This window comes from Ochlerotatus camptorhynchus, unplaced genomic scaffold, assembly GCF_037179485.1.
Source record: "Ochlerotatus camptorhynchus isolate MF236.1 unplaced genomic scaffold, CSIRO-AGI_Acam_v1.1 ptg000258l, whole genome shotgun sequence".
NCBI lineage: Eukaryota > Metazoa > Arthropoda > Insecta > Diptera > Culicidae > Ochlerotatus > Ochlerotatus camptorhynchus.
This window is the reverse complement of record NW_027040748.1, coordinates 521916-535969: the sequence shown is the minus strand read 5'-3', so window position 1 is coordinate 535969 and position 14054 is coordinate 521916. Positions and strand designations below refer to the sequence as shown.

The 14054-nt window shown below is 37.5% G+C and overlaps 1 protein-coding gene across 4 annotated transcripts in view; it reads left to right on the top strand.

Annotated features, from left to right (window-relative positions):
- wech overlaps positions 1 to 1561 on the top strand; it is a 47785-nt gene extending 46224 nt beyond the window's left edge. For all 4 annotated transcript variants that reach the window (XM_065226716.1, XM_065226714.1, XM_065226718.1 and 1 more), the window contains 2 exons: positions 502 to 654; positions 715 to 1561. In XM_065226716.1, coding sequence (XP_065082788.1) covers positions 502 to 654; positions 715 to 885 — 324 coding nt within the window. In that variant the 3' untranslated portion in view covers positions 886 to 1561. The remainder of the gene's footprint in view (positions 1 to 501; positions 655 to 714) is intronic.
- Positions 1562 to 14054: the final 12493 nt, after the last annotated feature.

Here is a 14054-nt window from a genome sequence, read left to right as displayed (position 1 = left end):
AGATGGTGCTGCAGAGTGAGGGCCACACTTAATTGAATTATGGTGATTGGCAAATGACCCTAATATATATAAATGCATGCGTTGCATACAAGGTGCTCATTATGCCCTCCCTCTATGTTGTAAAAACATCTACAAATATCAACGATCCGGAGGAACAGTTTTGCCCAAATAGACAATCGTGACATTTAGTATTGTCAGTTCAATTTTCTGCGGCGAGAATTCGATCCCTCGATTCCTAGCCCAAGAAGACAAGTTATCTAAGAAACTTTGAAATGGTCCTTGTAAGTCCACGGCATGTAGATCTCTTACGGAAACCACACCGTCATCTGCACTTTGAATAAATGCATGCGTTGCATATAAGGGGCTCATTATGCCCTCCATCTATGTTGTAAAAACATCTACAAATATCAACGCTCGTGAGGAACAGTTTTGCCCAAATGGACCCTCGTGACATTTTGTATTGTTATAGCTTACTACAACAACTAACTTCATTCAAAATAGGTTCTTGCTGCAAAGGGCCACGAAGGAACTGCCGTACATGAATTCAGTCGCCCGTCTGGAATATCTTGCGATGATGATGGACGGGTTATTGTGGCTGATTCCAAGAATCAAAGAGTACTAATCTTTTCGCCCCAGCTAGAGTTTCTCTGGGCGGTAAGTGAGAAATTGTTTGTATAAACTGTAGCATACGTAGCTAACATTTTACACTTTCAGGTTGAAATACGCCCGTCGTCCAACAATCTTCTGACGGTTGGTATGGACGAGAAGGATCGCCCCAGTGATGTGGCACTGCTGCCCGATGGACGTCTCGTGGTGATGGTTGAAACCTCTCCGGATGCTCGCGATCAGTGCAGTCCCCAGAAGACTTTCATCCAAATTTACTAGAGAAAGTTTTTTGTTTCTTTTTGTTTTACTTTTATATGATTTGCTACTGTTCGTTTTTGAACGACATTGTTTTGATAGTAATCTGTTTTTCATCTACTAGACAAATTATACACGGAAGATTAACGTTGCTACCTCGTGCAGAAAGCGTAACTTATTTGCGTTAAATATTTTACATGTGTAGTGGTGATACGATTGAGCAAGCATCCACTTTTTATATAAATTTTTATCACTAGACAATGAAGCAATTTACGTAGGTAATCTCAATAGTACAAGGACACGAACATGGTTGAGTAAATCGTAGTACAAGTTAGTGTGTAACGCGTTATGAAGGATATAAGGAGGCTGGGTAAGCTACATTAGCCGTCCTATCGGATCATACTGGCAGCCCCCGGAAGAAAGAAGAAGGAACGCAGATACGAGGGAGAATAAATGCAGAATGCTCTAGGATGTATTCAGCGTAAAGCTTAGCACAAAAGACTGAAAAGGAGAACTAGCCAATTCATGTCAGACACTTTCTTTTTAAATGCAATGGTATTGTGTAGGAGAATCTATTTTTTTTTGTTTTCACTCAGTTTATTTGTCATATTGTTTCTGTTCTAAATTCTCTTTATTTTGGATGTAGTAACCTGACGACCGCTTAGACCAATGGCGGTAAAAGCTACTGATAGGTTTAAAATGGTATAAAAAATAAGGGGTTTGCGCGATGCAGGCATTTAAACCTAATTTTACATAGTTTAATAGATAGTGTAGATTATGAACAGCATACTGTTCACAAAAGGATTTTTTTTACAGCTAGTGAGTTAAATGTCATTATTTTTGAGTATTATGCCAAGCGATTTGGTGATTTAGTTTAGTTTTAGGAGAAAAGTTTTTTACTTAGTAAAAGCATAAATTCATGCATGTACGAACATGTCCCAGTCAAAATTAAGAAAAAGAAAAGGAAGTAACTTTCCAGAGCATTAAAAATGACTAAGTTTGATCTATGACTTTCAGAGACTATTAGTCTGAATCATCTACTTAAAGATGAACACCACATATAACGAACCAGTAAAATGATTTGTGTAAAAGTCTTCTTATCTGCGACAAGCATCACCAATACTTCTTCAAAAGCAAGAATAATTATGTTAACTATAACCAGTTAAAACTGAGAGGATAATAAAACCAAACATAGACTCTATCCAAGGAGTGAGTTGCGGCGTTTTAGAAAAGCCACTGGACTTGTGATTTTGTACGCGAAACAAAGTGAAGCAAGCAGTTAAAATCCAAATCACACGTGTAACGAATGGCAAACAATGGCAATGGCTAGCTAGTGCCAGTAGGATGGAAAAGGAAAACAATTTCTTTAAAAGGAAGAAGAGTGATTCGATTCTCAATCGATTTCAGGGCTATGCGATGAAAATATAGAGATGAATCCAATTCGCTATAAAAATGAAATAAATCAAACATGCAAGTGTTGCCATAACTAATCTCAAAGACAAAGTAAACCTTTTTAAAACCTGATTTGATAATGTATCAAATAAAACCAAGAGCAGTTCAGCTATGCAGTGCAGAAGCAAAACGGTAATCATAGAAAACAGAATGAAACAGATGAAGAACAACCTAGCTTAAAGTAACGTTGCGTTTAAGAAATGTATGATCCTATTTAATCAAATTAAAACAATGACAACATCTCTGGGAAGCCCAGATGATCTGCGATTTGCACTTTCCTGATTATTATTTTAAAAATAATATAAAATTATTATGGTAATTTATAATTCATATGTCTATCTTCGATAACCACCATTCATGAAGCTTAATCGAAATGTATGTGTTCCCGTGCTTTGATGTACTTTATTCAAATTCCAAATGGGTATGTATAAGTTAAATTTATTCGAAGCCAGTTTGAAAAAAGATTCGTAATTATAGTGTGTGTGCTAAAGATGGTTTTCTATTAATTAGATGCAAAATTGCTTTTGAAATCGAATAAGGGATTTGGACAAAAGTAGCTCGAAATGCAACTTAAATGCAATTTAGTTTTTAGTACGTTAACGAAGCATGTTCTGGCCCGTTCGGATAGATGCAGTTGAAGCGAAAATACAAAAGTTAACCAAAACGAAAATAACACGAAACATTAGTTTTAAGCTGACTGATCGAAACCAGTAAGACTGAGAAGTTCGACTGAGGATGAAAACGGATGATACAAAGATAATGGTAAATTGTCCAAATTTTCTAGCGTCAAATTTACAGCGTTCGACAGAATAATTACTAGTAATTGGATTTTGATAAGGAGTAAGACTTGATGATTGGATACGAAACACAGCAACTGCAGCGCGTAAGGAGCAATACTAAATTAAAGACTACGAAGCATAGGTTTAAGCTATCCGAAAGTCGAAACTCTGCACATCATCCCATGGAAAATGGTTCATCACAAACATCAAATCCGGATCCTCACCGAAACAAACACACCCAAAGAATGCATTAAAAAGACATCGTAATCCCATAGTTTACTTCTATACTCAGAACAAACAACAGTAACAATATGGTTACTTGACCTACATGGAAGTTCCTGCTTGGATAAAAACTAACAAAAATCTACGACTCATGAATAATTAATCATGCTACTGCTAATACATAGTAGAGGATTTTTTTTCATTTTTCTTTTTAATTTTCCTTTCTATAGTGTAAGATCGGCTTCACTTCAGAAACGCCAAAATGTGTTCGACGAGAGATGTAGTAACATAAACACTGAATAAATTTTAGATCAAATATACACACACAAAATGTATGATGCTAAAATATGTAATAAATACGACACGAAAGTACAACATTCTCTTTAATATCGCTGACTCTATACAAGAAAAGCTAACGCAAAATATACATAGAAGAAATATTGAAAGCAAAATTATTCTGAATAATTGCAAATAGTTACCATAGGAGAAGAAAGAAATTCTATGAATCTATTTTAAAAATGTACAACAACAAATAAAATAGCAATTTTCTGGCGAAACACTCAGAAACGCACTATATACACCCGCAAATATTATTCTTTATCATAATAAATAGTTTATAACCGACACCGAGTTGCATTTTATTATTTGGAAAGAAATCTCTCTGTTCATCATACGGGACGTTAACAATAATAGCGATCTGAATAGCCTGTGAACAATTGAGTGAATAATCAAAGAGAATGCAGTTTTGCAACATTTACAATGAATGTCCGTTGGTTGAACCAAATCAATAATAAAAGACGAAGGCATTCTGTGACCCTCGCTTTCCTTTATTCCTGATTCATAATGCAGCAACTCATACCTTAATACCCCATTTCACCATTTCCACTGGCATATCCAATGATGAAATGCCGGGAAATCCATGTGAAGCGTCCAGCTGAAGACTTGAGGTTTTTTGCTCTTTTGAAGTGGTAAACATATGTCAAGGATTTAACGGATGTACCGGTCGCGTTGAATAATGAAACACTTTGTGGTCAGTGTCAGGTGTCAGCATTTTGAAGGAATTTTTTCCAGGCACTGCTAACTTTTGCTATTTATACGGCAGCCTTGGTACATATTAGATGGTGTCGTATCGATTAACCGGTGTTCGATAAATGCAGTGCAATGAGTCTTCAACAAGCAAATATCGTGTATGGGTCATTCCAGCTCAAGTGTATACAGAGTTGTGGTCAATGTCACCGATTTCAACCAAACTTTGCCAAAGTGCTTATTTTGATATTCTAAGAAAACGCCTTTTTTTATTTTGATATGTTGGTTCCCTCCGAGTTACAACCCTGTTTTTTTTTAGATTTTTGAAAATTATATCTTTGAGTAGTTAAACAAGTTATTTGTTTTCTTGATCCACCATTTTGAAGGGTTTTTATGTATAATTTGATAGTTGTATCAATATTTGACTTGTGTTATTGAAACAACAATATAGAGCAGTGTTGAGAAAATATAAAAAAAATCAAATCTCACCGATCAGTTTCAAGATTCTTGCTTTACATCCGAATGCGACCCGAAACTACCATAACTGCTGGCAGCAGTAGCTTCGTGTCTGCCGCCATCGGTGAAGAGTAAAGAGAGAGAGAGAGCAAACTATACTTTCTCTTTCCAAGGAAACGGTGTGCAAGGGAATCATTTTTGTGTCGAGTCAAATTTCAGTTTGATTTTTGCTAAAAAGATATCTTGCAAGAGAAGTGAAAATAAATAAAAATATTTTGATTTGGATGAGCGGCTTAGGTTTGTGTAGTGCCCGCTCGCAATCGATCACAACACCTAACGATCTCTTTTTGGCGTTAATTCCGACGACCCTACTTACTTCAAGAAGCTTGTGCTGGTGTTTATTCAACCAAAACACATTCGAATGCGATATGGTTGAAACAACTCGCACTATTTAATATGTTCTAGGAGGTCGAACTAAATTGAAATGTTAACGTATGATCACGAGGATTTCAAAGAAGCACAATAAGAAACTAATCTTTATTCAATTTGTATTTTCATAGGCATTGCATGCACTGCGACCAGCAATTTGATCTATTGTAGTAGGGGTAATGGATGTAATTTCGGCCTAAATACCCCTAATTTGGGCCCATACATAAATTCAGCAGTCGACTTAATTTTCAATAGCGACCAAAAATATCCATTAGTACCGTCCCAATGACGCGTTTATCTAGATAAAATTGATAAATAGCAGATTATTAGCGATTGGCCCAATCTTAGATCCATAGGCCAACATTAAAGCCATTTCCCCTATATCCAGTGTCCTTAGTTTAGTGCATGTCGTATTACTCCATCACTATTGAGAAATGATTAAGTATTCGGTTTTAATACAGTTCTCATTCTTGCCTTCATCGCAAGGAATCGATTCTAATGAGTGAGCGATGGGCCTCTGCCTTTTTTTTTACTTTGAATGATCTATATTTCTTGTATTTGTGTGGTTTACATGTATGACTTATCAAGTGACACAGATGCGTCTTTTCAACTTTAATTCTTTTGAAATTTCAATTATTATTAATTACAGGTCCTAGTCCTATCAGGCCTGTTTAGAGATTGATCACCTTGGTGGAATTGGTTTGTGAATCGATTCTAATTGAAAGGTCCCGCTATTTATACCCTTCGAAGAGTGAGAGCACCCTCCAATGGCACGCCCCTTTGTCAGTCAAAATTGAATTCCTTAGCAACAAAACTAAGCAATGGCACCGATAATGACCATGCATCAGAACCCTAGTCTTAACCACTTCAAACTAGGGAACAACATAGATGAAGACTAACTAATTCATGTTTTCCTTGTTTCAAGATTATCTTCGGTGGACAAAGCCGAGTTTGAAGTAGTCAGGACTATGAATCGGTGGTAGACCTTACATACATCCCGTAACGTACCACGAAAAGTTGATTTACCCACGTTACGGGGCTTAGGCATTACACCGCAATAATAAATAAATTAGAAAATCGGGTCAAAAGGGTTCAGATAAGCAAGTTCTACCAGCTCGTCTTTGTTCTTTCCTTTATTCCGTCGGTCTCTGTTCCGCAATCTAGTGCCAATCACCGACGGACATCGATTGCCATCCATTGACGGTAATCGAATGTGCAGGAAGGCAGCTTCCACACCTGCGTAGGATATCGCACCCATTCAACACACATGGGCCGGGACCAACGGCTTTACTTCCCTTCCGAAGGAAGACGTGACCAGAGATTTTTATGCCTCAGAAAAATCCCACCGACCTCGGCTGGGATTGAACCCAGACCCATCGGGGTGTTGGAAAGTAGTCACGCTTACCACTACACCACCGGCGCCGGCTAGCTGCAGCTCGTCTTTGGTCGAGGTAGGTTTGACAGTTTTTTTTACAGAAAAAAAACCTATGTAAATGTGGGCAAGTTCAACTGATTGCAAATTGCGTCATTATACACAGCTACTGTAACCTTTATCTTCTTGTGAGTATTCTTTTTTAACGTTGCGACTGAGAAATAATTTTGATTTATTGACACTTTTAAAAAGCTATAAGGCCAATGCAAACAATATTTTTAATTATGTTCTACTCGAATTGGTCGAGGAATGCTTCAAAAATATAAATAACTTGGATCGGAACAAAAATATTGAAACAATTCACGGTGCCTCTGAAAAAAAAAACGAATTGAAAGAAATCAGTATCGCTGGAACACCCACGAAACGAAAGCTTATGGTTATCCATTTCATATGAGACTACGCACTGAGATTATTTCACCGAAATCTGTGAAATTTTACCGAAATCTCAACAGCTTAACGTTCGGTAAACAATTCGGTGATTATTCACAGATTTCCAGTAACCTTTCACCGAATATCTGTGAAAAATCACCGAACTGTTCACCGAACGTTCAGCTGTTGAGATTTCGGTAAAATTTCACAGATTTCGGTAAAATAATCCAAGTGTGTAGTATGGAAATGTTCTATCTAGTATGTACATGTCACATTGTTACTTTTAAAGAAAATTCTGGCATAACAGGATTGCTCGATCGAAAAAATGTAATCAGATTAAAGCTAAAAAACTAAGGAATCGTATGAACACATTCAGCAAAGTGTTTTGATGGGAAAATACAGTGAAATAATAGTTTAAAGTTTGGTTGCCTAAAACAGTCAATGGCTGACATTTACCCAAGTAACAAGTTTTTATAAAAATGTTCTCAACTTAATATAAATTTTTAAATTATTAAACCTTACCATGGTTTGAGGGGGGAGGGGGTAATTTTAAATCTAACGGTGTTTTACAAGAATGGGAGGGGAGTGTAAGATTCGTTCAACAGCCCTTACATAATTTGTGGATGACCCCAAAGATCTATTGTATGGTGTACATCACACTTATAGCGAATTTGTTTATTATTCAGTTCCAACCTGGATCGGGTATCAAGATCGGGTCTGCTTGTTTTCTTGCAAACGTCAGTTTGATCGTTTGTTTTTAAAACCTAGCTCAGGTTGAGGTTCGCACTGTCAAAAAGTTCGGTTTCGCACCCGATAATAAACAAATTCGCTATTAACAATTCACTCACCAGTTTGTGGCAGAGTGCAATTTAAATTTTTAAGGAACGTCCATTAATTATGTTACACTTTTAGGGGGAGGGGGGTTTTGGAAACTGTTACGCGCCATACAAAAAAAAAAATAATAAGGTCCATACAAAAAATGTGACAAAGGGGGGAGGTTAAAAATGGGCCAAATTTGCGTGACATAGTTAATGGACCTTATTGCTTGCTTTAACTTGCGATCTCGTCTAGATAGAAGGACAAAGTTGTTTAGATGAATAAGACCCATTGGATGGTGGACACCTCTGTACATAATTTAATCACTGTGAAGCTAATGTGGAATTTGACATTTTATTGCTGGCTTTAGCTTGACAGCACGACTAGATAGATGTTTTTTGCTGTCTTCATCAAAGTTGTTCTTAATGACAAGGCCTATCGTACGGTGAGCATCTCAATCGGAAATTCACTCACCACTAGTGCCATTAAATTCTAATGGCTTGCATAAGTCGACATCTCGACTAGAAAAAAGGTTGCTGTCTTCAGTAAAGTTGTTCAGATGAACAAGATCTATTATATACTTACTAGGGTGCCAATGAACGTATGGAGAATTGACACTCGTAAGTGGGAGGATCCTTCGGACCACCAAATGCAGGTAATCATGTCGAGGATCAGAACGGGTCACACTAGAATATCGCACAATATCTCCGGGAACGGGCCTTTCCGGAAATTTTGTGAACTCTGTCGAACACCTCACTCGGTGGAACACGCTGCCCACAATATAAGAGTCCCCGTGAATGCTACGACATTTCAGGCAACACTTAGCACTGCAGCACTGATTGGCTTCCTTCGTGAAGCCGGCCTCTTTAACCAAATCTAATCTCCGCACCTTAAACTCCACAACGCCAATAGATTCTAGGTTGGCTATGACTTTTTTTTTTCAATTCAAACATAACAGACATCCCAAGGGGTATTCTGTAGACTAGTAGAAAAACGTGAATACGTAAATTAGAATAACAAATTAAACAAAGATGAATAGCCTGATAGGCTAATCAATTAAAATGTTTAAACAATGTAAAATCATAATTAACAGAAATAAACGTAATTTTACTACTACTACGCCAATGAATTCACTTTACTCAAAAAAATGAATTATGCTCTACGTACCTACGCTGCTTTACCGCAACGAAACAGGACCTTCCACAAAGCATCACAATGACTCCAGGTAACCACACAACAACTCTCGAATATCTCACAGAAGGACGCGATTAAGGAGACTACTAGGCAACAAGATGACTACAACATTTACAGCAAACAAACATTTCAAACTCTGTAAAAGAACCACTCTGTAGTAAGGGGGCTGGGACCTCCCTTAGCTCAGTCGGTAAAGGCACAGCTACAAAGCAAGACCATGCTGGAGGTGGCTGGGTTCGATTCCCGGTCCGGTCTAGGAATTTTTCGGGTTGGAAAATTTCTCGACTTCCCTGGGCAGTAGAGTATGATTGTACTTGCCACACAATTATACTAATGCAAAAATGGTACAGGCATCGAAAGCTCACAATTAATAACTGTGGAAGTGCATATAGAACACTAAATTGAGAGCACGCAATAAGCTAATATGCCATACGCAATAAGCTTGAAATTCGAGGAAGAAGAAAGAAGAAGAAGTAAGGGGGCTCTCTACATCAAACTATGTAATTTGGGGAGTTCCCTTCTTGAACTCCCAGCCTTTCTAACTAGGGAAACCTCAGAGTTGGTTGGAAATGCTAACATGAAGCTTTAGTGTGATGATTTATTAGCTAGAGAATGATCTTTAGAAGAGTGTAGGTGGATAGTTCCGTTAGAGTACGGCAGTATGAAAATTGAATAGAAGTTGAAAATGAGCGAAGGGCCATTAAAGCGACAGTTTTCAAGATAGACGCACATTTTTGCCTAGCCCGTACGATGTACGCGGGGACTTGAAGTATGTCTCCAAGTCCACAGGCAAAAATGTGCGTCCCTCTTGTTGCTCATAAACTGACTGCGGCTGTGGAATAGTTCTAGCGACGTTTTCATCACTACCTAAAGCCCCACGTCGCGAGAGCATTTCCAGTCGATGGTGTGTTATAATGCAGTTCTTCTTTACCCAACTATTGTGTTGCTCCTCTCGTCATGACCAACGTGATCATCTCAGAGAGAAAGCAGTAGGGTGGTTGTTGCGTGCTGTACCATCATCAGCATTGTTGACGGCTACTCCCGCCTTGAGTTGTTACATTCAAAGTGTTTTTTATGTTACTTCATACGCGAAGTTAACGATTTTCAGAGTTGGTTGGAAATGCTAACATGATGCTTTAGTGTGATGATTTATTAGCTAGAGAATGATCTTTAGAAGAGTGTAGGTGGATAGTTCCGTTAGAGTACGGCAGTATGAAAATTGAATAGAAGTTGAAAATGAGCGAAGGGCCATTAAAGCGACAGTTTTCAAGATAGACGCACATTTTTGCCTAGCCCGTACGATGTACGCGGGGACTTGAAGTATGTGTTTGCCTGTGGACTTGGAGACATACTTCAAGTCCCCGCGTTGGGGTTCTAGTCTATCTAATAAAGGAAAACAAAAAAAAACGTATGGGGAAAAATGACCATCTAATTTCAAAAAAATACCCCCTAAAAAAGGTTTACTGCCTCGAAAAACGACCCTATGCAAAATTTGAGCTCAATCGAACTTGATTGAAGGGGACGCAAAGCGGTCAAAATTTGACCTTTTTCACTCTCGAAAATTTCCCAAGGGCCCCCTCCCATGGCATCGACATTTCTTTTTCGATTTCATCAATTTCATGCCGATATCGATTACGGAAACGGAAAGAATTTTTTGAGAAACAAATCACTGGGCAACACCACCGTGAGGATCACCGTGATATTTACATATTTTGGGTGGCAAATAATGATAACAAATAATAACAAATCAGAGCTCCTGGTGCTCTGCACATTGCGAATTGGATGGCTAAAATAATTTATTTGTTGAAAATGTTAATCTACAGATACGAAATTGCGTTGCCTGAAAAAAACCAAAAATCAATTGACTCGATTTAGTGCATCGATTGTGAAAGTATACTTGACAAGTTGGTATCTTTCTTCATGTGCAATGGCACCGAACAGCGATTTGAACTTGTTAAAAATATTGAAGGATTATGAAGCTATCGATGAAGAAGCTGCGAAAGCAGTACATGAAGGGGTTTTGACTCATTTATAGTACCTGTACAACAACCTTATCGGGCTGTATGTATTCAATGAAACTGTAGTCCTTCCAGTTAAGTAAGAGGTTCTCGAAGCCAAACGTTTTTTTTTTACAGAAACCCAGAAATACGTTCCAGCAAAATCCATTGAATTGCACTCGTTTGTACAAGGCAAAAGTGGCATTCAAAATGTGTTCAAAGCTCTCCAAATTCTAGAGTCTTTGTTGGAGATCGATGTGGAGCAGTGAGTAGTTCAGTCGAATTTCAAAACGCCAAACGGCGTATTCAATGTTTGAAAGTTGTTAATGACAATGCAGAACAAGGCATTGCATTGATAAAATCAAACAATTCAAATTTATCAAGTGATGATGATCAAAAAAAATGTATCTTACAAGAACATCGAACAAAATTTAAGAGTCCAAAGAAATCTGATTTAGTGTAGGTATTAGGAAAATATATGTAAGATATAAATAAATGTGTAGGTATTAGGAAAATGCCGAAAGGAAAGGAGGTTGACTATCCGTTTAATTGTTGATAGTTGGTTACAAACAGACTTGCGTCCACTCACTTGCAATAAAAAAAGAAGGTTTTCGAAATTTTGGAATCATAGTTGTTATAATGATATTTTGTAGGAGAATTTACGTATTCTCGGCAACCTAAGCAGCGACCTTCTTTCTATAGCCTTTTTCTCTAAGGAACGCACACATATGCAGTATTGGTTTGTTTACAATCTTTTGCTGCCAGCTGCTCTAACAATTTCAGTCGAAAGAATTATCAAAAACTGTTTTGAAACGCTTTTACAAAGCTCCAATCTTCTCTAGTGAGAGCGTGTATTGTCGGTAATCAGTTTTTCTTCGGCAACCGTTCTATTTGAACTGCATGTAAATCTGCTGTTCTATTATCGGCAACTCGAAATCAGCTACAATTTGTAGTGCGTGTGTTGCATTTCAAGAAAACCTTGCTAGATTGCTTTTTCTCAGTGGTAAAAATATAGTCAAATTGAAGCTGAAAGCATAAAGAATCGTTTGCATGCATTCAATGAAGTGTTTTCGTAAGAAAATCCAGTGAAAATAGTGTTTCAATTTGGGTTGCCGAAAATAGTCTGGCATGCCGAAGCCGTCATTTCCCGTCATTTCCACCAATAAAAAATTTTACGTTTCGCGAGCGCTCACTCCGAGTGAACTAAAATCGCTGATTGTGACACTCTGAAAGCGAAATTGACAGGTTTCATGTGTCAAACACATAATTTCAGCTTTTTTTTTTAAATACCTTCCACTAACCCTCACACCAAGGAGCTCGCACAGAGAGCCCTTTGGTAAGTACAATAAATTTAACAATTCAATTTTAATATTTTGGCTTACCGCGGAAGATAGTAGTTTCTCCCGACTTCTCAAGAAGTTTTCCTTTTCAACTTGTCCAAGAAGTTTCATCCACAATTTATTCATCTTCTCATACTTTGTTCTGGAGTTTCTTCTAACTACCTTCGGAAGTTTCTAATGATGTCCTTTAAAATATTCTACAGATATCTCCCTGAAGTTTTTAAAATTTCCTCCGGAAAATTCTCCGAGCTTATCTTGAAAGTTTTTTTTTGTATTTCCCTGAAAGTGTTTGACGGACGACTCTCAGAATTATAATTTGACTTTGTAGAAAAATTTCCTCCTTTCTTTCATGTTTCCAGTTTTATCATTTTTTTTTTACGATTTCCTCTGGAAGGTTCTTCTGATTTTCCCTGGAAGTTTCTGCAGGTTTCCAACGGAATATTTCTTCAACTTCTCCTGGAAGTTTATTCCGGATTTAGCTTTCAGATATGTTATGACATAGCACAATTCTTACGATTTCTCATAGAAGCTCCTTCAACGAGTTCCCCAAGAAGTCCTACAGACTTGCTCCTGATGTGTCTGCCGACATCGTCTGGAAGTTTATCTAAACTTTCATTGATAGTTTCTTCAGATTTTCCCCAAAATTTCTTGCGTCCTAGATGTTTATTTCCGGTCAGTTTTCTCTGGAAGTTTCTTGAAATTTTCTCCAGAAGTTTTTTCTAACTTCTCTAGAAATTGTTTACAACATTTCCAAAGAGTTTTCATCGGTTTCTAATGGAATTTTAATTTTAAATTTATGTATACTTCTAAACAGAGTAAATATTTATTATTATTATTATTTAGCTTTATTAAGGAGGCTTTCAGCCTTGAGTAAATATTTAGTATTTTCCCGGGATATTGAATATTGAATATTTAGCATACCATTTAAAGCTGTTTTCCAGGAACTCGAACCAGCATGCCTTGAATTAGGAAAAGTGATTTTTGGTGAAAATGGCAAAAAATTTAAAAAAGACAGAAATCCTGGCTGCGCCATGGTATCTACATTATCAATCATGGTTATGCTAAAAAACGGGGTGCTCGTATCATTTCTCTTAATTCTTCTTCTTATTATTCGCAATTCAAGCTTATTTCTTATAGCATATTAGCTTATTACGTGCTCTAATTTTAGTGTTCTAGATGCACTTTCACAGTTATTAATTGAGAGCTTTCGATGCCTGTCCCATTTTTGCATTAGTATACCGTATGCGTGATAATTGATGCACCATTCCTGAAGGGGATAAAGCAGGGGACCCCATTCCTTTCAACCACATATAGATGCACCGTAGCTCACGTGATTTTGACATTATTGGACAATCTGACACTTTTGGGCATACTGACAGTGATTATACTAAGGGAGGTACGACATAACAAAACAGCTTACTCTTTCACACCAGCATCGCAGTGCTGAAGGTTAGAAAGAGTAGTCTTTTTGAGTCATCCTAACCCACCCCCCGAGTATCTAGACAGAAAACCGTAGTTTCACGTACCCAATTCCAAATTGTAGATGTCTCCACCGTACGTAAACAATGGGGTCAACCATCGTTGTTGGCACAACTTTTTTCACATCAGAAAACATGTTTTTGTTTCACTTCATATGGACGTCGAAAGCAAGCCAAGAATAAATTTTGAGTGAGACGTATTA